Below are 22,006 nucleotides of genomic sequence, written 5' to 3'. Positions count from 1 at the left end.
ATATTTTGAGATAACAACTAAATTTATATTTATTGTGTGAACACATTGAGTTGATACTAGTTAATATTATCCTTAAGAGGACATAAGTTAATTTTGGGGAAAAAAAATGTACAGCTGATATCCACAGTTCAATGTCAGATCTATTTTTGATGTATCTAATTACTCTTTGCTTAAGGATCGAGAATTTGCACCAACCAGTGTTGCAATAGTTGGTCATTCCATGGGTGGTCTTGTTGCAAGGGCATTGCTTACTCTGAAGAATTTTAAACCTGAACTTATAAACCTCCTCATTACACAAGCCACACCTCATGTTGCACCTGTAATGCCTCTAGACAAGTATCTTACTGGTAAGTGTTGCAGGTATTTCTTTATTGATCTGCTCAAGCATTGATAGGTGAGGTTCTTGCGAAGGAACTGGGAACTGTGCGATGTACTGTAATCAATCCATTCCCTTGTTACGCGGTGATTGTGTGAGAGCAGGAGGATAGGCAGAGAAAGTAGGGTGTCATGTAAAATGTGTTAGGAGGACTTGAGCTTCTGCGCAGGGCCTGGAGCTCTCAATAAGTTGTAATTTTATTAAGTTGCAGAGCATGTTACTAAATTAGTATGCTCTCCAGTGAATGACTTTTTTTCCCTTTTTTTTCCCTTTTTTTAAAGTTTGAGCTCTATAATAGCTTTCTTTGTGAAATTAATTGCTTAGAGTAGCTAAATTTAATGTTTGCCACGTCCAAAGGTTGGGGGAGTGAGAATGATGAACATAGATATATATTTTATATATATTTACATAAAAGACTACTTTCTGCTCACCTAAATAACTGTGGCATGAAGTATAGTCATTACACATGCACTATACTTTTCTTGAAAAGCTGTATTTTGACTACACTGATTAAAGATGTGCTTAGTGATAATTGTGCTGCTACACATAGATATTGAGGGAACATTGAAGAAAAGGGATTGGATGTTTATTTTCGTTTTTCACTGTGGCAGCTGAGAGGAATGGATTATCTTTGCCAATTTTGATTTATTGTGCTTGTATTAATTCTCTGTCCTACACCTGATTCCAGTGCAATGCTTCTTTGTTGCTGACTTGTTTCTGGACTGTGGCTCTCCTTAAAATAAATCTGTGGTTTGCTACTTAAGCCATGTTATGTGCTTAGCTGATACAGAAAGTGCAAGTGTATATGTCTTTCCCAACTGCTACCTCCTTGGGGTTAAAATAGTAATTTCCTTTCCTTCTATGAATCCAAAGTGATAATCAGAGCTTGAATGCCTCTAGGGAGTTTATGGAAACTTTTAGTTAAATGTTTCTGTAGCTTTTTTTGCATATCAAATAGACATAAGAGAAAATTGTGATTGATTTTAATATATTTTATAGATTTTTATACAGCTGTAAACAATCATTGGATTCTAAAGGCCCAAGACTTAAGAAATTTAACTACCCTTTCTGTGGCGGGAGGATTCAGAGATTACCAAGTTCGTTCAGGACTGGCTTTTCTACCGAGATTGAGTCAACATGACAGTGCCTTATCTGTTGTGGTAAAGAAGCAAACTGTTTTTTTTGGTTTTGCATGGAGCTATGTTAGATAGCTGTTTCTGTAACGCATGTATGGGTGTCTAATCATAGTCTGTATGTGCAACATAGTGTCACGAGATATGAGCATGCTACATGTGAAAACACAAAGCAGATAGCGTAAGGTTATAAAGCCAGAAGTAGTTCTTGTAGTGTAAATGAGTGTCTGCTAGAACAGGATGTGTTGGAGTGTATCTGAATCACCTACCCTTTGGTACTGTTTCTTCTCACCACCTTTTCATACCTTTTTAGTTTCAGTACTTTTGTTCTTTGTTTTCCTGTGCTTTTATAAGAGATGTGTATGTGGAGGCTGGCAGAGGTGAGGCATAGAAGACGACTGCTGGTTTGATCATAAAAATACAACTTTGGCTTCAAGCCTTCTTTCTGTATTTATTGTTTTTCAAGGAACTTAGGAATAGAAAGCATCTACTGGATTATCAAGTTCCACCTTCTGCTTTTGCAGGCATCAAGTTCCTTCCAAGACTAATCATGCAGTAACATAGAAACAGTTAGGCTTGTCATTCCAACCCCACCATCAACCTGTTTCCAACATGGAAGAAGCTGGAAAACACTCCTCTGTAGGAAGATTTGTAATTTCCTGCTCCCGTTTGCTGCTCAAGCCAGCTTTTAAATGTGTTTGTTCTGACATTGAAATGTTATCTGAAATGTTTGTCATTCCCTTGTTTACCTCCCTGTCCATTGTACAGAAAGCTGTCTATAAATAGTCCCGGCTCTGATTCTGCCAGGCTAAGAAGATTAACTCTGCATCCCCCTTGTCCTAGTAACCGTTCTCTGCATCTGCTCTACTTTCATGTGTCTTGAGTGTTGGTGACCAGAATTCTGCATGAGATCTCATGTGTAGTGGTACCAGTACTTCCTCATAGATTTTGTTGTTGTTGTTGTTCTCTGGTTTGTGGATTTTGTTTTGTTTTGGGGGTATTTTGTTGGTGGTGGCTGTTATGTTTTTTTTCCTTCTGAACTGTAATGCATTAATAAGTCATACCTTACTTGAACCAAATTGTGCCATTAGGTGATGAGCTCTATTTATGGCAGGTGGTTTTTATATTATTGGTTCCTAAAATGCAACACGCGAAATACACTTATAGAAATTAGTATCTTCAGACTGTCCAATTCTTTCTGCACGGTGTTCTGATGCTCCTTTCTCTTGAGGATGCCCTTGATTTTTCAGCAACAGCTTTCATTGGCATGCTTGTATTCTTGCGTGCCAGGATCACTTATTAAAATAGTAACATTAGTCATAGAAGCAGTCTTGGAAGGAATCTTTGGTAAGTTTCCTCCATACCATTATTTGCCCTTTCGCCATCAGTCTGCTATCCAACGTAGGTAACTTCATCCTTTTATTTTACAAATGCCTTGTCACTTGTAAGAATTTTCACTTAAGTCATTCTGTTGGGGCCTAGTCCCTGAAAGTCTTGAGAAACACTATTCTTTTTAATAAATGAGCAATTATTTTTAAATAAGGAGGGGAAAGGGTTGCTTAGAGTTTTAAAATGTTGAATGCTGACAAAGTCTTAATTTTTTTTCCTTCCCCAAACAGAGCTCAGCAGTGCCTAGAGCTTGGGCCTCAACAGACCATCTCTCCATAGTGTGGTAAGCTTACGGAGCAAAGATGAATAGATTTACTGCACGTACTTCAGCTCTTTACTGTTACTGCATTATACAATAATTGAACTTCAGCATAATATTATTATGATACCTCTTCTGACCACTTTCTCCTAGATATTTATTTTCTAGATTTAATTTTATGTATTCTGTGTTCCAGGTGCAAAGAATTGATCCTGGCTACAGTTAGGGCTTTTTTTGATCTCATCGATGAAAACACAAGGCAGGTTTGTATATATTATCTCTTGTGTACTTCCCTATCATACTTTCTTCTTCTTCCATCCCAGAGTGCTTAACCAGGACAAACATCACCCTATTATACAGAAAATGCAGTTTTGATTCTTTTAAGTCATGCTGAGAGAATTGTTGCTGTTTTGTACCAGTCACTGAAAAATCCCATGGCTTTGTGTTTTTTGACCAACAGTCAGAAATAATTATGTGTTAGCTCAGTTGTTATTATTGACTGCTTGATGCTTTATAGCTGGGGCATGGATTGAATTCTTCTTCCACAACAGAGGTTTACAGTTAACCTTGCACCAGGTTAAGCTGTGTGGCTATGAACATGACCTCTCAATGTATATTTGTGTCACCTCTGACTAATATACAATTGATGAAAACCTGTGATAGTTTAACTCATGCATAACACTTCTCAAACTTCTATGTGTTGTCATCATAACGGCCAGCACATATTTGTGGTGTTCTTTTGCAGATAGCTGTTAACAAAAATTGAAGTAAAATGCTAGCATATTCATTTACCTCCAACTACCAGTATATGTTGCTTTTCTAAATAAATACCCTGCATCTTTTTTGAAAACTATTGAAGTCCCCTTTGTAGTCTTTTCTTTCTGAAATGTTATGCAGAAATAAATATGAATTGGAATTAAGGTCCAGCAGGTTGGAAATATATATAAGAGTGGAGCTCTAGATGTAAAGACAGAGGCTTCCAGCTGTTCTTTTTGAAACTTTGGGTCAGACTTGTCTGGTTTTAGATCTATTCACTTCAATATGTCATTTAGAAAGATATAAAGGGGGTATGTTTCTGGAGTTGATTGGCAGTGTGCCAGAAGATACAGCCTTTCAGAAATCAGTTCTAATGGCCACAGTTTTGAAAAGCTGAATAGAGAAAATATTTAGTCCTGGAAATTTAATTTAAAACAAATCCCCAAGCAATACCCAAAGTGTATCCTAATAGTTAGTGCTACAGCTATCTGGATGTTTGAACTGTTAAGACAAGATGTATTAAGATGTTTTTGTAATCTCAGTCTAGTAAATATAAACATGAGGTTTTTCCCATAAACTCTGGCATTAGTATATTACTCAGGAAGAATGCATTTGTAACTACAAAGTTTGATAGAATGGCTTCCTTCTGTTAAGAGAAGGCAAGGTTATAAATGTAAAAGTTTTAGCAATGTTTTACAGTGTGTAGATCTTCTGTATTGCAGTGATTGACTCCTGATGGCATTTGTTCAGATTATTGAGTTTAGAATAGAGTCACTGTACCATGTCTTCTAATAATCTCTCCCTAAAACTGTATTGTTAGCTGCGATCATGTAATAATTGCAAATCCCAGATAATTTGATTATGTGCTTTTTCTTTTTTTTTTTCCAGATAACTGAGGATCCAAAGAAGAGAATGTCTGTACTGAATCACCACTTTGTGAGACACCCTGCAAAGATATTTGAGGAAAATCCTGAAACTTTTACGGAACTCACAGGTGTGCAGAAGTTTTCTTTTGAACAGGATTCGATGATACTCCTTCGATAATAGTTCTCACTTTTATTCTCACTAACTTCTGGAATGTGTTCTGTCCTTCTTTAGACTTTACTAAAATGATTTATGGGTTGTGGATCTAAACTATCGCTTTTGTTTAGATTCAGTACTAAATACGTTAAATGGGGTAGTGGCAAAAAGCTGTCACTTTTTATATGGCTTTGGTTCTGGGGGACAAGCAGGAGTCATGTTTACTCCAGAGTGTGCAGTAGACCTTATCTAATAACTAGTGACAGGACAAGATGGAATGGGTTCAAGTTGTGCCAGGGTGGTTCATATTGGATACCAGAAAAATTTCTTCACTGAAAGAGTGGAGAAACATTGGAACAGGCTGCCCAGGGGGGTGGTGGAATCACTGTCCGTGGAGCCATTCAAGGAACGGGTAGATGTGGTGCTTCAGGAGATGGTTTAGAGGTTATGGTGGTGTAGCACTGACTGTTGGACTTGATAGTGAAGGTATTTTCCAACCATTATGATTCCATGTCAGAAGTTGGGAATAGCTGAGTGTCAAAAGTATGGTCTAACATACGCTTACATCCCATACTTGTGAGTGGCATAGTATGGGTGTTGTTGGGCTGTTGTTCTTACGCTACTTACTGTTCAGATCTGCTTTATCAGTGACTTCTTCCTTTCAATGGCATGGCAGGGCAAAACAGGCTGCACACTAATGATTTTCTTGTAACCACTAAGAATGTGTAGGTAAAGGTGAGAAATTTTGACTGCGTGAAGTCGTGGGACCTAAACAGAACTTTTGAGGGGCATAGCTATATTCCTAGTGTCACTGAAGTGAGCAGAACCATTTTATTAAAAAAACCTTATTTCAGGAATTTTCTTGATGTAAGCTATTGCAGAAGTATTAAGGTGGCTTGGATGTTGGTGTTTGGTTTTGGCCACCCTGGGATAAGAAGACGTTAAGGCATTGGCATATACGAAATTGAGTATGGAACAGAGAACCATCAAAACAGTTAGCCCCTGGGGTGTAGGACATAGGGGAGAGAGGCTGAGTGAACTGGGCTTTTTCATTGGTGCCCAAAGAAGCTGTGACTCTGATTTTGTTGTTGTTTGTTTGCCTTTTTTTGGTCTTTTTTGGGATAATTTTTTAGCAATAATGAGGAATATGTTTAAATTGATTCTCATGTTTTCGTCTTCCTGTTTTTGTGGTGACTTCTTAACACATAGCTAAATGTTTGTGATGAACTTGTTATTCTGATTACATAAGATAGATATTAACCTTTTTGTGTGACAATTTGCATTGTTGGCATCTCTGATCTCTTAGTAATTCTGACTTACTGTTTTTCTTCAGACATATCTTTAAACTGCAGCTGTTTTCTTGTACAAGCTATTCGCTTCATCATAGAGTTGCTTCTGCACAGGTTTCTCTATTAGTTTTCTTAAATGTCTGAATGTCTGACAGGATCCAAGGTTGTGACTGTTTGTAATACTGCTTCAGCTTTAATCAGTCACCCTGAATTACGTTGGTATCATTCTGTTTCTCTTTTGTTTTGTTGTCTAGAGAGCTTTGGTTCAAGATTTATAGGACTTTTATTTGGCAGTTATTACATAATTGGATCCTAGGATTTTGCTGTTTCCTGTGTAACTCACGATAACTATTGCATGTAATACAAAGGATAGCAATCCTGAGTGTTGGTTAAAGCTTATAAAGGTTATGGCCATTTACAGATAAGAGATAAGACCTTACTGGTAAGTAAAATATAAGATTTTGGAGATAAGGATAATATTTCCTGCAATGTGGCATATAAAGCATATTTATTTTTAGGAGCTTTCACGTCGATTACAGTCAAGACCCCAAAATGGACTTACTCGGTTTACAATGTAAGTGACTTTCTTCTCCTCGTTGTATTTTTATATTTATTTTTTGTACTAATAAGCAATTTTTTTCCTTTTAAGGATTCTGATGGAAAATATTTCACATTTCCTCTTGCAAGCCACAGAAAATCATACAGTCACGTTTACTGTGGAAACAGTATGTTGGTGAGAAAACACTTCTTTAATATCTGGCAATTATTTACAAAGCTGTATTTTAAAAAAATTAGATTTGCTACAGTTTGAAGGCTTTTGAATGAACAGTTGTTGAAATAACTGAGATCTGTTTACATTCACAGCCTACTACACTGTGTTACGTGTCCTTCCTGTTTTAGTATGTCACTCTTGCTGTTCAAGGTCTGAAACTTTCAATCCTACCTGAACATCAAATGTTTTGGTTTTGACTCCCATGGTTGCCCCCCTGGGTTACTTTCTCCTTTATTTCAGGGCAGGTGTTTATTGATGGTTTTCACTGAAGAAAGTATTTTTAGTGCTGCAAGGATTCAGCCATGCTTCTAATTTAGTAAGCTGTTTATAGATTTGCTTTCCCATAGTAAGATTTAAGTGAGCCTGAAAGGCTACAGAGATCTTCCACTGAGCCATGGAAGGGAATGGGAGCCAGATGAGAAAACAGCACCTTCTCAGTTGTCTCTGCTACTGACAGGAAAGGCAATAATGTGCATTTCTTATAGAAATTCAGCCAAAATGGTTTTGAAATTTTTTTTTAAAATATTTTTGCAAGGAATGAATGTTATCTCTTGGAAATCTGGAGATGGATGTATATTCTTTTCATAATTACGTTTCAGATCAGTGGCAAGAAAATTAAGATGCTTTTCCGTTCCACCCTGACTGTCCTTGTTGCCATTCCTCCTCTTACCAAAGAGGTTCATGCCCCTGTTGTGAAAAAAGGTTGTATATTCTTGGTGCTTTTCTAATTGTCTTTTCCAGGAGCACCATCAATGGTGCTTGTGGCTTTAGTTGTGCTCTGCTATGTTAACTTTTGCTTTGGCTAGAATATCTTAGACAGGACTAGTACTGCTTGAGGAGAAAGAAGTACAGAACTATGTCTGAGGTACTTCATGTGCTGACACTTAAATTCTCGAGCAAGGGAGGAGTAGAACATTAAAAATATTAAGTATTCCTTGACTACTTAGGATAGTACCTTGAGATGTTTCCTCAGTTAGAAAAGATTCGAGCCTAATAAAACTTAATTTCACACCACCTGCAAGGCAGACGATTAAGAGAAATAATGAAAGCTTGTTTGCTTAACTTTGCATTTTATTCTTTTTAGAAAATGTATTGATTCATAACTAGAAATGTGGCAAATAGAAGTTTCTTAAAATGTTTTCTAGAACACCCTACCTTTCACACTTACACCTCATCTTTCCATCATTGTAATTGTAATTCTGAAGTTATGATATCAGGCTTTTACTGGAGAATATAACTTGCTGTTAATACAGAAGTCTGAATTCACTGTGAAATGAAGATGAAAAAAAAGATGTCTTTCATTATAAATAATTGAAGAAATCTGAGAGACTTTTCTATTGTCACCTTCACTTACACTTCAGGATTTGCCATCTTTATGAGAGATTGGTCACTGTAGTTACAGCTGCTGCAGGCACACGTAATAGAAAAGGAGGTAGGCGAAGGTGAAAGTTTGTTCCTCTTTTTAGGAAGTGAACCCACCAAGGTTCTGCTGTCAGATGAATTTTAGAAAAGCTGCTGACATCTGGTGAACTGAAACAGCATATTGAATTCTTAGAGGTGATCAGCATTAACTCCTGTATATTTTGGAGTAAAGAATTGCTATTTTAAATATATTTATAAATACAGTCACACATAGGTAACATACTATTTTATGGTATTGATTTACAGGACACAAGTAGCTGGATTTATGGCTGTATGAACAGCAATTCATCAATATGGTGAGTATAAACAGTTCCTGTTCTTTATTCAAATAGATTTTTGTGAGACTAAATTTGAATTTAAAGCATGTAAAGTATCTTCCTCCTTAGGAGATTGGAAAGCAAAGTAAAAGTGTTATTGTGAATAATTAATCTTTTTTTGTAGCACCAAGAAAACAGGAAGGAATAGGTTTTCTCAGAATTACTGCATGAATAAAATAGCTGAACTTTTTTTTTAGCTATGTTTTTGACTGTTATGAAAGGTCAAATTCTCTAAAGTTTCTCCTGTTGCTCTCTTGTGGACACCTACACACTGTGCTGGGTTCCTAAACTGTGTTTTGTAGTGTCCTATTTAGTATTCTATCAAATGTCACTCTCAATGTCATATGAAAAAAGAAATTAGAACTGTGGGTGATTCAGTGATTATTTGAATCAGGTTATTGCAGTCATCACAGAAGGGATTTAAAACACTGGTTTTGCTTACGTTTGCAAAGAAAGCTCAGAGGAAATTCAATCCACCCTTCACGTTAGGGAAACCTTCCAGGTGGAACTAGCATAGTATTCCTCTCTTCTGGGATCTGTGCTGAGGTGTATAGCCACAGAGTCTTGCCTTCAGCTGGTAGCCAGATGTCACAATTACTTTTTCCCAATCCAAGGAGAAGATGGCTCTTACTCCTTGGTATAACCCTTGATCAGCATCAAGTGCAGGTTAGCCTAATTCAGAACTCCTACCTAAGACCTCATCTAATAATAGTGGGTTTGCTGTGGACTGTGTCCTGAGGTCATGTAATGCTGTTCAGAAAAATGGAGCTATCCTTGCATTCTAAAAATCCTAACTCAAAATGACTGACTGAATGTGTTGCAGATTAATGTGTTAACTCAGTATCAGTACACATGATTTTAGAACTGCTGCAAGCTCTGTGGCAGCTAACAAAATCTTGGGTTTAGACGGCATATTTTAAATGTTCCTGTAGGAAAAAGTTGTACTTTTGATGTTTAAAAGATGCTAACAAAAAGTATGTTAATTCAATGACAGTGCTGGTTTAGCTCTTGAAGAGTTTTTGCTATGTGTCAAGTTGGCTAACAACTGCTGTATGTTTTATGTATTACAAAGCTAGAGCAAAGTTAACTTGCTTATGCTCAAACAAGATTTGTAGTATCTGAAATGACTGTAGTTTGATAAATTGCTTACTGTAGTAATTAACTGCAGTAGACCCAAACTTATTCTCAAGTTAAAATCATGTGAACCCATAGTGAGAGAGAGGAACTGGTACGTTAATCCACTGTCATAGTGTAGTGCCTGCGTAATGACTGTGCTCATCCTTTAATGTACATGAATTTTTACAGCCTGGAAGCTACTGATTTATCCTGGAGAGCTGAGTTACTTCCAGGCAGCAAGGTAAGTATTGTACGTAACTTGTAGGAGAGAGGTGCTTTGTGGCTAGTTGCATGTCATCATGGGAGAAGGATCTGTCTGTTTACAGCACTGGAACATGTGGTTGTATTCCAGAGGAAGGGATAGAAGAGGTGGACATCTGGGAACTGGCAAGGGGAAAACTAAGAAGCATGTTGGTAATGGCTTTTCTTTATTTTTTTAAGGTTGTAATACTGAAACTTCAGGACTATCCTTCTTTATCCCACATAGTCCTTCAAGTATCACCCACGGTTGGCAATAAGGTAAAAAGAAATGAAATGCAGAAATTGTTTGCTTACTGTGTTCAAAGCTTTCAAATGCTTTGCCAGAAGGAAATGGAAATATATTTAATAAGTGCTAAGTTCCTTCAAGAAACCATAGTCCTACACTCCAGTGTGGTTTGGAGGTAACTTTGTTATATTCTGTAAGCTCAAAACCACCTTGGTTTGATAAAGTACCAAATACAAGACATGAATAGTACTTGAAACGTGGGAAGCAACAGTTCTCAAATCAGTTCTTAGAATTCTTGTTGGAGATCCTGATGATGTTATTCCTTGTTTTTTCTAAATATTCAGGAATGCAATCAGAATAGTATCTTTTTTTAAACAGTCAGTTTTCTTACCCAGGGTAGTGAAGAATGCTGTAGATAATTGAAGATCCAGATATGGATTCTGGGGAGCATGGTACATAGACCTCTTCAACTTCTGACACCAGACTGAGTTATGCAGAGTTTAATAGTTGGGAATTTCACAGATGAGTTGGGTAACTTTGCATCGAGACCTCTTGGGACCCCAGAAAGAGGAACACTTGCAGTGAATCTAAATGTACTTTGCGTCTTAAGCCTGCCAGACCCAGCTGGGTTTCTAGTTAGTCCTGAAAATGGCAGAACACTGAACTTGAATTCCAAGTCTAAATAGATGTGATATTCCTTTCTGCCACACAGAGAGAGTTTCTGCATCCAAGGTATAATAATTCATGATCCAAGAAATTATTCACAGCTAAAGTGATTATAATGCTCATACATCTACAGATAGTTGTGACAGTGACACCTTGCAGTTAAATTAGTTCCTGGATAAGCAAAGATCATGTTGAAATGTAACCTCCCCTCCCTCCTCCCACAAATTTATGTAGCTGAGAACAGGATGTGAACTGGATTCTAGTCTCTCAGCTGTCTGAATAGCCTACTGAAGGCTGTTTGCAAATGGGTGAGAGCTGGAGTAACCTGGAAGTCATGTTTAAGCTACCCAAACTTGTACTGCTGTGTATAGGAGCAAGCTGTCGGCCAGTCCCTAACAATGGAGTGTGGAGAGGCGGTTTCTCAGTATTTTGTGTCCTGGAGTCAGCCTGAGTTTGTGATTAGAATTTGGCAAGATCAGAGGCTTTTGTAGTCTTGTGCTTGATTTAGATCTGTATTTAATATCCTGAATTGCAGTATACTTTGGACTGTGAATTCTTCAGAGAGGATTCCAGAACAGTACAGCTTCCTGTAACACGTATTTTTTCATTTGGTAAGTATAGCATATTACTTTTTTTTGGGGGGAGAGGGGAGGGAGTAAAACTGGTTTTACTAATATTTGGATAATAAATTTGCCTAAAACTTTCAATGGTCAGGAGGTTTATTGGGCTTGTTTTTGCTAAAATTAATAGTGCTTTTGTTAGAAACAGGCAAATAAGGAATGTGGGGTTTTTGACTAACATGTAGAAGCACACATGAGTCTCCTGGAAAAAAATAATCAGGAGATGTAGTGAGTTGTCAAATAATTTTATCTAATGTGTGAAAATAATACATCCTTTACAGGGCTTTCTTCAAGCAAAATTTTGTTAAATTCAACTGGCTTACTTTACAATGTACAGCTCCAGCACTTTAGCCAAGTAAGAATACCACTTAATTATTTTTAAAGTAGATGTAACCACTGTTTGGAGAATTAAAATTTTCTATTTACTTATTTTTATGTTCTAGGTATATCAAGCCTTCAAAATTTATATAGAGAGCCACTGTCACTCACTCAAAGGTAAGTATAAGTCTTCTAAAGTTTAAATTTATAAAACAAACCTTGTTGAAAATTCTCAGAACGGAAGTTGGTGGAACCAGAAGTCCTGTCATGCAGTGGGGTTTAGGCAGTACTGTTATCTGGCTCAAATGTCTGCTGATGTGACTCCACATAGATAGCTCAAAAAAAATACAATTCTCCTGTTTGTTTTTCTTACAAGAAATGGAAGTTGAACTTTCAACACGATTGTGTGTTATGTTGAAAGTGTTTCTCAAGAATAGTACGTTTGGCTACAATTTTTATTTGCTAATTATGGAGCTAAAATCTGAACGTTGAGCTAATAAGATTAAACAAAATGGAATGCTTAAAAAAACCCAAACCAAAATCAAAACACAAAGTGATAAGATTTATTAGATTGGGTTTACAGTTTTGTATTGAAAACCAGAAGTTTTCTCATAACTGTCTTGCCTTTAAACACTGATGTCTTGCTTTCTGGCTCTGTAACAGTGTTAGTTAAAAGAATACCTTTTTGTTCAATGCTAGATGCACTCATCTGCATTGCAATGTCAATTGCAATGTAACTTCAAGCTCAATAATCCTGTATAGTGATCTATATGATACATTTGTTTTACTTGCATTTTAGGTTTTGGAAACAGCTTATTAATTTTATATTTTTAATTCTCTTCTATTTCAGAAAGAAAACCTAGTGTTTACAGACTTCACATACCCTGGTCACATGAAGACTCAATAACTGTAGCAAAGTAAAAATTTTAACTTTATAACTTCCTTCTTGACATCTTCTTGATATGTTTTTGAAGAATGCATGTATCCTGTTGTGGTAATATTTCTTAAGTGTTTGGCTTCTGCATCTTTTCCTCAATTAACTTTCTGACCTTGTTGACAGAGTTCTTTTGACTTGACCTTGGAATATCTGCTAATTGTTTGTTTAATAGTTGCCACTGATACTCTTGAAAAGGAAGTCGTATTTGCTGGTCTGAAATTCTCAGCACAGGCTTTGCCCCCCGCCTATGAACGGGGATAGAGGCTGCTCTGGTTGCTGGCTTCTTCCCATAACCCCCCATTGAGATCACACAGCAGAACAGTCCTGACAAAATCAAATTATATTTTAACATTTTTTAACAACTTAATTCTTGCAGGAGAAAGAATTGTGTTCTTAAGAATCTGTCCTTCCCATTCTTGTCACTCAGCATATTTACATGTTCAGGGAGGCAATGTGTACACTAATACTGTCCTTGTCTGTCTTCATTAGTGCCATGCCCCTTGATAGTTCAGAAGACAGTGGATTGAGAATGTTACATGGTTCTTTGTGATAAGATAAAGCAGTTTGTTGTACCATTTTGCTTCTAGTGACAGTTGGTGTACTAGTTCTGCTTTTACATGCATGTGTTGAAGACTAAGGTATGTCTGGCTTTGATTATAAGAATAGCAATTACTAATTAAGTTGCTGTTTCAGAGCTCCATCTTCTACTGAGATTTCTGCAAAACTGCATATTGCTCGGCCTCAAAATGACAACAGGATTCCAGAGTTAAATATTTACTCTTCCTCTGACTGTCAGTATGAAGTGAGTAATATGAATTTTATCAATAGCTTGCATTGCTGTATCATTTTTTGCATAATTCAGTCTTTTAAAACTTCTAGCTAAATACTAAGCAAATCTAAAGATGGGCAATTTGGTATTTTCTAAATGTAGCACATGTTACAAGCATTTTGCAACTGCTGGAGTCATACTGAAAGTAGAGCTTTTGTTTCTAAGAGAAACTTTAAAGCATGTTTTTTAAAAGCTGTCATATGTTTTAGTTATGAGATTGCTGTTTTCTAATACTTAATCTGGTTTATTAAAAAACAAATTATTTTGTGCTTGTGGTTACTGTTATGTAAAATAATAAAATACTGTTTCTTTTATCAAGGTAATTCTGAAGACGTCACTTTTACAGATTCTTGGACAAGTAAGAAAACCTTCCAGTACTAGTCTTTTTTATGTCTATAGGAGTTTTCCCTTCCTCTCTTCCCTGCTATGGCACTCGATTCATTCTTGATTCTGAGAGGAACACTCTTCAGTGATCACTTAAAACCTTGTCACTTGGCAAGGCATCAGTTTTCAGAGGAGCAGAAAAGCACTCTAGCTCTAAGGAGTTACTGTAAATGTTGAGTATTTGGCTTTGTGATTAGTGGAATATTTGTGAAGGGATGACACTGTAGGTCACTTTCTCTTTCTTGTCAGATGAGTCAGTAGTGTTAAACCTTTAAAATACATTCAGCATCAACTAAAAGTTACGGAAAAATGTCTAAGTAGCGCCATATGCTCCTTTTCAACAGATTTTCTTTGGTTATCAACATTGGTATCAGTAAAAATAGACTAGCCTTCTGCAGCTTTCAGATTCTAAAAAGTAATTAATTTGCAAGCACCTAAATTGTATTTGAAAGTATGCGGCTATACAGATGATTTTTCTTTTTATTATCATTTTAGAAGAACATCTGTGCTATTTATATATTAATCAGATATCCCTTTATGACTTGGGACACTGGAAGCCAATTAAGATGCACATGAAACTTGCTTCTGCAAATTCTTTGCCCCAAAGGTTTTACTTGTAAAGTGTCCTTTGACTTCTAATTTTTTAATTTATTTTACTGAAGCACCATTAACATGCTGCAGTGTTCTTGACTTAACTGGAAAAAAAGCATTCACTTGTAATTTGGTCATTTATCAAAACACATGTGGTTGCCCATTTATGACAGATCTGAGTATTTTCCATACATAACATGAATTGCTAATGGTGGATATCAAATGCTTAAGCATCAAAATCAGAAACTATTTGAATCTTTTAAGAAAGAGTTTCCAGTCACACTATCATGCTGGCTTCATACTTATGTTTGTGTGTGTTATATAAATGTATGTGTGTGTGTTACCCTTATCTCCGTGTCTTTCAGGTCATAAGGTTCCATGCTGGCGCTTTTCCTGTCTATGTTGTTTCAAATATTCTTCTGGCTTATGGAGGACAGTTGAGCACATTGATATCAACAGGTAGCTTTTCTTGAAAGTGTGTTTTTTTTTGTCCTGAGTGTTTTTAAAGAAATTAGTTATGCAGTGTGCTGCTGAAAGGCTAGCTAGTTATAATTTTTTTTTTAAAATCTGAGTATCATTGAACTTGAGTACTTGGATCTGTGCTTGTCAGTTTCAGTTTTTGTGTTGGTAGTTTTACCTAAAACTGTGTTGTAGCAGACTATTTCCTTATTACTTTACTCTGCAGTACCTTCTTGTGAATGATTGCTGTTGCACTGCACAATATTTTAGAATCAAGAGTAGTTTACTTTAAAGGCACACATAGAAGTTTAAAATACATTGTTCATATTCACAAAACACTTTATTTCTTGAGTGAAGATGAGACTTCAGACTAACTTCTAGATGTGTCTTCAGACAAAAGGCATGCTTATTTAAATTCAAGTGGTGTTTGTGACAAACTCTTTGATCTCTCTAGAAGCTCTTGTGTCATGTTACCTGACTGTGAGTGATCCAGCTAATAACAGCTCTGATGATGACATAAACTGATTTACCGTACTGTTATAAGACATAGTTATCTTGTTTTAAAGTAAACTTTCAAACCTTTGTCTGAATTTACTTTTCATTGTGCATCTTTGTTGAAGTTCATGACAAAATAATAACTATATTAAATATAACTTATGTTCTTGGTTCTAGGCCAGTGTTCAGACTTTTCCCTTGAACTAGTTAGGACAGCAAAACCCTACAAAGTAGAACCTCTTATAAGCATTGTTGTGTTTCTGCATGGGTGAGTTTGCATAACTTATTTAAAGCAGTTTCCAAAACAAAAGTTTCAGAAGAACTGTTGGGGGGGAATATTATTTTATCTGTAATCATTATGAACACCTGACTGGGATTTTGTTTGAAAGGGTGTTGTATGAGGAATAGTTGATATGTATCTTAGTGTAACGGCAATTCCAAGTGATACGTAATGCTGCTTTCATGTTTTTGGCAGGTTTCACTGGTTTAGAGTGATAAGGGAATCGCTGTCACTACCAGAGGTGGATGCTGCTGTACTGAGTAGTCAGGATGCATGGTTCCCCCTTGTGTCCCTGATTCTATTTCTTTTTGGGACAGGCATTGCCTACTGGAGTGGAGTAATTTTCTCTACATCTCTGAGACTCATCTCTTCATTATGGTTAACTCTGATCAGGTAAAACAATGCTATGCTGTACAATTATGCTCTTCTAGATGACTGTGACCCTGTCAGTTTTCTCTGCTTCATAGTGAATGCTTGGGCAGATTGAATTCTGCACTATAGCTCATAGATGATTTTTAGCCATCTGTGTTTGTCAATGTGAAGTACTAATGAAGTATCAGGATTGGCCTCGTATTCCTTATTCCATATCTCTAAAAGGGAACATAAATGGCTTGCTTGTTTCCTTCACCAGCTGTTAAAAACAAGCTGAAAACTTTTATGAGGAAAGCTTATTGGGAAAAAGAAAGCAACTGAGCTATTAACTTTTCATAAACTCAAAAAACAAATGCATATACTTACAAAAGGGACTATAAGCATCCCAATCCATTCCTCATTGTTCATGTTGGATAAACTGCAATGAAGAATGCCATCAGGTTTGTAAAACAAACTTATTTGAAATTAATTTCACTCTACAAGACTGAATTTTATAGATCATGCCTAAGAATATTGGAATGTTTTTGCTTTTAGAGAGGAGTATTCAAACATGAAAGCAGGTTTAAAAAAAGCAGGTTTAAATAAAGAGATTTTTGAAAGATTAAGTTAAGTCACTTAGCTATTTCAGTGGTTTGACTTCTGACACTGGTAACAGTCTTCAGCTAGATTTGAGCCAACTCTCAGTCTCCAGAAATTTTGTTGAGATGCTCTTCACTCAGAAAATAATCTGTTAAATGACTTCTGCACTTCTGGTCTTTTTCTACCAAGTAATAGCTGTGTTATCAGTTATTTCTTCTCAGCCATCTTGTTCATAAATTACAGTGTGTGTTTCAGTATTTAGCTTTACGTGACAAAGTGATGAACTACTAAGTTTTGAAACCACCCTTGCTAAATGTTTGAGGGTTTCAGCTAAATTTGTACTGGTTTCATGACAGCTTTTGATTTCATGCAAATCCTGAGAATGTCTTGGACAGAGGCAAGAAAATAAGACTTTTTTTTCTTTGTGCCTGCAAGTCAGCTGGTTCCTTTTGGAATTATGGTGCTTTACACAGTCTTAATAAGAAGATGATACTTTATCTCTTGGGCTGAGCAGAACAACTGACTGATGCAGGTCTACAGTTAGCATTATCTGATGACTTATGTTCACCAATGTATCATTTATGTTTCCCCACATGAAGTAAAAATAATACATTAGTTACAGACACGTATTCTAGAAGGTGTAAGATTGTTTTGGGAGTTTTGGCTGGGTGTTGTTTTCATGGGGTTTGGGGTTTTTTTTGAAGTAGCTTATGAGGCAGTTGCTATATATGTTACAATTGATTTTTTCCAGTTTTTAATCAATATGCAGGAGCATTTTATTTTTGTCATTCACAAAACAATTATTCTTTGACCTTTCTAATTTTGTTACAAGAGTATAACAGCAGTTTTGTCCTTTTTTTAGACCTACTGTGCTTCAAAAAGATAACAAGTTGGTTACACCCAGAAGACTCTGTGGGGTGTTGTCCCTTGCTTTGGTTAGCTGGACCACTTGTGGTGCATTTGTTGTATTAATCATTTATCTTCAATACTTATTTAAGGTACTGAAAGGCTTAAACATTTTGAATTTATAACTGGTTTAAAAATGTTGTATGCTTTGAATTAACCCCCTGTTAAAAACAAAAATACAGATTACTATTTTTCATACTTCAAAGAGGTACTATTTGCATGCTTGAAAGGATCTTTTCTTAACTTGCCACTCTGTCACAATTCTGCCATCTTGAGAATCATTTTCTTCTTTTGATAATGGTATTTCCAAAGAAGTGTGTGCCCACTACAATAATGCATACAATTGTGATTTTTAACTTTTGGATAAGTAATGTTATGAAATCAAAGGCTCAAAGCCCTTGAAGAGAAGCCATCAAAGGGAGGGCTTGGAATGTTCTTTAAATTCATGGAGTGAAAGAGGGTGGATATATTGTTGGATTAGGATAGTCTTACTGTATGTCTACTCTGATGCCTTTGGCAAAGTGCCTCAAAGATCTGTATTTAGCCCCTGCCATTCAGTTTCCATGGTCTTCCTTGCATCAGAGCATCTAACTTATCTGATTCACCCTATGGTTATATAGCTGCTAAATCAGCTACTATACTTAGCTACTAGGGAAGCACTGGAGCATGCATTTGGGAGTAGGGGCACAAAGCAGAGCAGCTTACAGATGGTCTGGAGTAGGTAGGTGGCAGGTGAAAGCACAGCCTGAGGAACAGGTCTATCTCTGTCCCTGTGACATACGGTTACCCTGTGAAGGAGGTTCCCATGTTGACATTACTTCTGCAGGCAATTTCTGACATGGGGCTTTTCCTATGTGGCCTGTCACAGGTTTCTATAGAAAGTGAAACAGAAATGAATTAGCAGGAGGAGGTGAGGAATAGGCAGGTTTTCCACTTGTTATTCTCTGTCAAGCATAGTAGAAGGTTTCTCTCTGTGCTTGGAAATCCTCCCTTACGGGAGAACTTTGGATGCTGCTGATAAAAAAGGCAGAGGGAGTTCTTGCATTGAAGCTCCATTGGAGCCCCATAATATATAAAAAGAAGCAAAAAATAATCATCCTTTTCTTTTTTCTTGTATACCACAGCTTTTTGTGTGAAGAAATGTTATTAAAAAAGCTGAACTGTGTCTTACAGGTTATAAGACTACATATGAATGTGAAAGCAGAACAAAACATACTTAATGGGGTAAGTCTATTTCCTGCTTCTAGTCAAAATCGTGGCCAAGAATTATTTGGCAAACCTATGCATTATGAGTTGTCACTGTCTTGCCTTGGTAGTGTTAGTCCTGCTGTGATGACTGGATGGCACTTCCTGTGTGCATGATGGGAAAGAAAAGCCCTGAGTAGACTGCCCCAACACATGTGATTGTTGCATTCACTGTTCCAAATCACTGTTGTGTGAACTTGTCTGAAGTTCATTTAAGAAGAAAACTGAATACATACAGAGCAATAGTTTTTGTCCAAATTTTGGTATTCGATTATGCATTCCTCATCTAAAGAAATTGATACAGCTTCTAGATAATAATCTTATTGACAGGTAAACATTTTTTTCCAGAGAGGTAGCTTGTGGAGTTTAGGGGGGTTTTTTTAATCATAAGATGACATATATGATTTATTAGATGGATATGGACTGAGACTGCAGTAAATTACAAGCTATTTCAAAAGGAGTAACAAAGCTTTGGGTTTTGTGTGTCGTGAACTTTATCTTTTCAGTTACTGTAAGGCATAGGATCCAAGATGCAGGTGTGCATGGATGCAAGCAGATAACACTTGTTCTTTTTTGCAAATGTAGTTAAAAATGCAATCTGACTGAAAAACTTGTTGATAATTTCGCTTGGCTTTCTTTGAGTGTTTTTTTGTGTGTTTAGTTTTAAATCCTCTCCTCTCTACATCTCTGTTGTTTTGATTCATTTGTGGCATTTTTTCCCCTGTCACTGGAGTTAGAGTCTGCCAACTCATTAGTTTATCTTTGTTATTTATTCCGGCCGCTAATGGTTTACTCCCAGTTGCATTACCTCCTGTATCTTTTTTCCATGAACGATCACCTGTGATTTTCACCCGCATGCTTTATTACTCCTTTTATTCTGTTCTTTCTCCTTCCAGGAACTCCATTTCTTATCACTGCATTGGTGTCAGGGCATCTCCAATCTCTGTTCCTTCCCTCCACAGACAAATGAACTATTAGTGTAAGAGAAACGTCTGGTTAAATCTAGATGCTTTAAAATGGAACTATTTAACTTTGCTTTTGATGGCTTTTTTGAGAGATAAAATTGCAAGTTTTCTTCTTAAATCAGAGCTGGTATGATACTGTTATGAGAGTTTTTCCCTCCTCCTTCCCTTGCACAGATTCTTACAAGCCTGTGCACGTTTTTATGACTTCTACCTTTTATTTTCAGGATTTAGACCACTCCAAAGAAAACTCCAAAGAAAACTCTTGGAACCCAAGTACAGATACAATCAAAAATCAGAATTCAATGGACAGTACCTCAAAAGCAACACCACAATCTCTATCCAACAGTACCACAGTTGCTGAAGCTGTTAACAGTCTAAAAATGCATGTTACAATTCTCAATTTATTTACCTGGATTGTGCTGCTCAACTTGCCGTCTTTAATTTATTGGTTAAAAAATCTCAGGTAACTTATTAAATTTCCAGTAAGATGGAAGAATCTGAGCCTTTGAAGGTAGTAATAATTGCAAATGTTCAACTCTGAATTAGCTGCTTTATAGTAACAAAGACTTCTGTTAATTAGAATTGGGGTTTTATGCAATCTGTTTTTTGTTATGGTATAAGTAGGTGTTTAATGGATCAGTGATGTGCTGAAGAAAGTAATGACTTTATTTGGTAGCCTAATTTAGAAGTAACATGCTCTTAAAACTTTTTTTTGCAGGTACAATGTTAGACTTGATCCTGACCCATGTAGATCTACAGCTATTGCCCTTGTATGCATTTTAGAAATTCTCATGAATTCAAGCACTTCTCAAGTGAAATCAAGGTACCGTAGCCTTGCTACTTTCTTCCTACTTCCATGTGTGAGGAAATGCAGTTTATGCCAAACAGACATCTAATTGTTCAGCCTACACAGAGATTCGTAAACTCACATAGTTAAATCTTAAACACCGGGCGAAAGGCAAATTCCCTGTAGTTCAGCTAAGTGGAGAAAATAATTTCCCACATGGACTTAAGTGGTTGCGTAAAGACTTCTTTAGCTGTGACTTTTCCGTTCAAAATTCATTGAATCCTTCCCAATGTTACAGAAACCTAAACCCACTATAGTTTTGTTCTTGTAATTCCCTCTTATGGGCACACTTGTGGAAACGTAACTTGCTTTCTACCACTTTAAGAAGCTTTGAGCATGTGGTTTTGCTGACAGGTTCTGCATTTCTTCTTCAAATATAGCACTAGTGCTTCAGGAAAGACAATGAATAATAACTAACATAGTTTATCCTCTTGACTGGTACCTGTTAACTCACATGAACTAAACCATCAAATCTTTCTCTGTTATAGATACCTTATTTCTAAATTAACATAAGAATGTTTTAAAATGACATTTTATTAGCTTTTTGAATAATTGCTCTTGCTTACACATTGGTTTTGCCCACTGGACCTATTTGATATGATTTAAAAATGAACACGTCTTTGAAATCTATAAATACTTTTCAAAAGAAAGTGAAATACAGTATTTGCATACCTTCTGCATGTACAGCTACAAAAATGGCACTTTTTTTCTTTATATTCTTACAGTAAACTCTTGAAGATCGCATCCAAGGTTCCACTCCCGTTGTCTGTTGCCATGCTGGCCTTTGGACAAATGCATTTATACAGAGTACCACACTTTGTAACCTTTTCTCTTCTTCTACATGTGCTGTGTTGTGTTGTGTAACACTTGTTACACATGGGAAGAACAATGCAGCCTAGAAACTTAACACTGGAAATGGGCAATTTCAGCAAAGAAATGCCTAGATTCATATCATCGGTAGTTTACACGACGTGGGAAAGAGGATGAAGCTGTGAATACTTTATGAAAAGTTGGTGGGTTCTGCTCATGTTGCTTAGACAGTTTTTCATGGTGTTTATTTCCTGACTGAAAATCAAATGAAGTAACTGTGTGTGTGTGTGTAAGCACAGAAATCGTCTTAGCATCACATCTCAGTATTCTGTTTGCCTTGTAAACACTTTGATATCTCACTCCCTAT

General features: G+C 36.5%; 1 protein-coding gene across 1 annotated transcript; it reads left to right on the top strand.

Moving 5' to 3' along the window:
- Positions 1-205: 205 nt before the first annotated feature.
- On the top strand, positions 206-21,693 carry PGAP1 (post-GPI attachment to proteins inositol deacylase 1; the record flags this gene model as incomplete). Its single annotated transcript, XM_084264556.1, has 24 exons — positions 206-347; positions 1,376-1,536; positions 3,129-3,181; positions 3,354-3,420; positions 4,802-4,907; positions 6,741-6,796; positions 6,878-6,955; positions 8,663-8,712; positions 10,039-10,090; positions 10,291-10,368; positions 11,538-11,613; positions 11,904-11,977; positions 12,066-12,117; positions 12,791-12,857; positions 13,571-13,679; positions 14,026-14,064; positions 15,047-15,140; positions 15,813-15,903; positions 16,111-16,308; positions 17,729-17,864; positions 18,946-18,996; positions 20,207-20,445; positions 20,701-20,805; positions 21,555-21,693. Exons 1-24 carry the CDS (start codon positions 221-223, stop codon positions 21,691-21,693), a joined length of 2,298 nt encoding a protein of 765 aa, XP_084120682.1. The 5' UTR covers positions 206-220.
- Between the last annotated feature and the right edge of the window lie 313 nt (positions 21,694-22,006).

The sequence above is a fragment of the Gallinula chloropus genome (genome assembly GCF_964237585.1).
Source record: "Gallinula chloropus genome assembly, chromosome: 5".
NCBI classification, from domain to species: Eukaryota; Metazoa; Chordata; class Aves; order Gruiformes; family Rallidae; genus Gallinula; species Gallinula chloropus.
The sequence above is the reverse complement of the archived record's forward strand: the minus strand, read 5'-3'. Positions and strand labels throughout refer to the sequence as shown.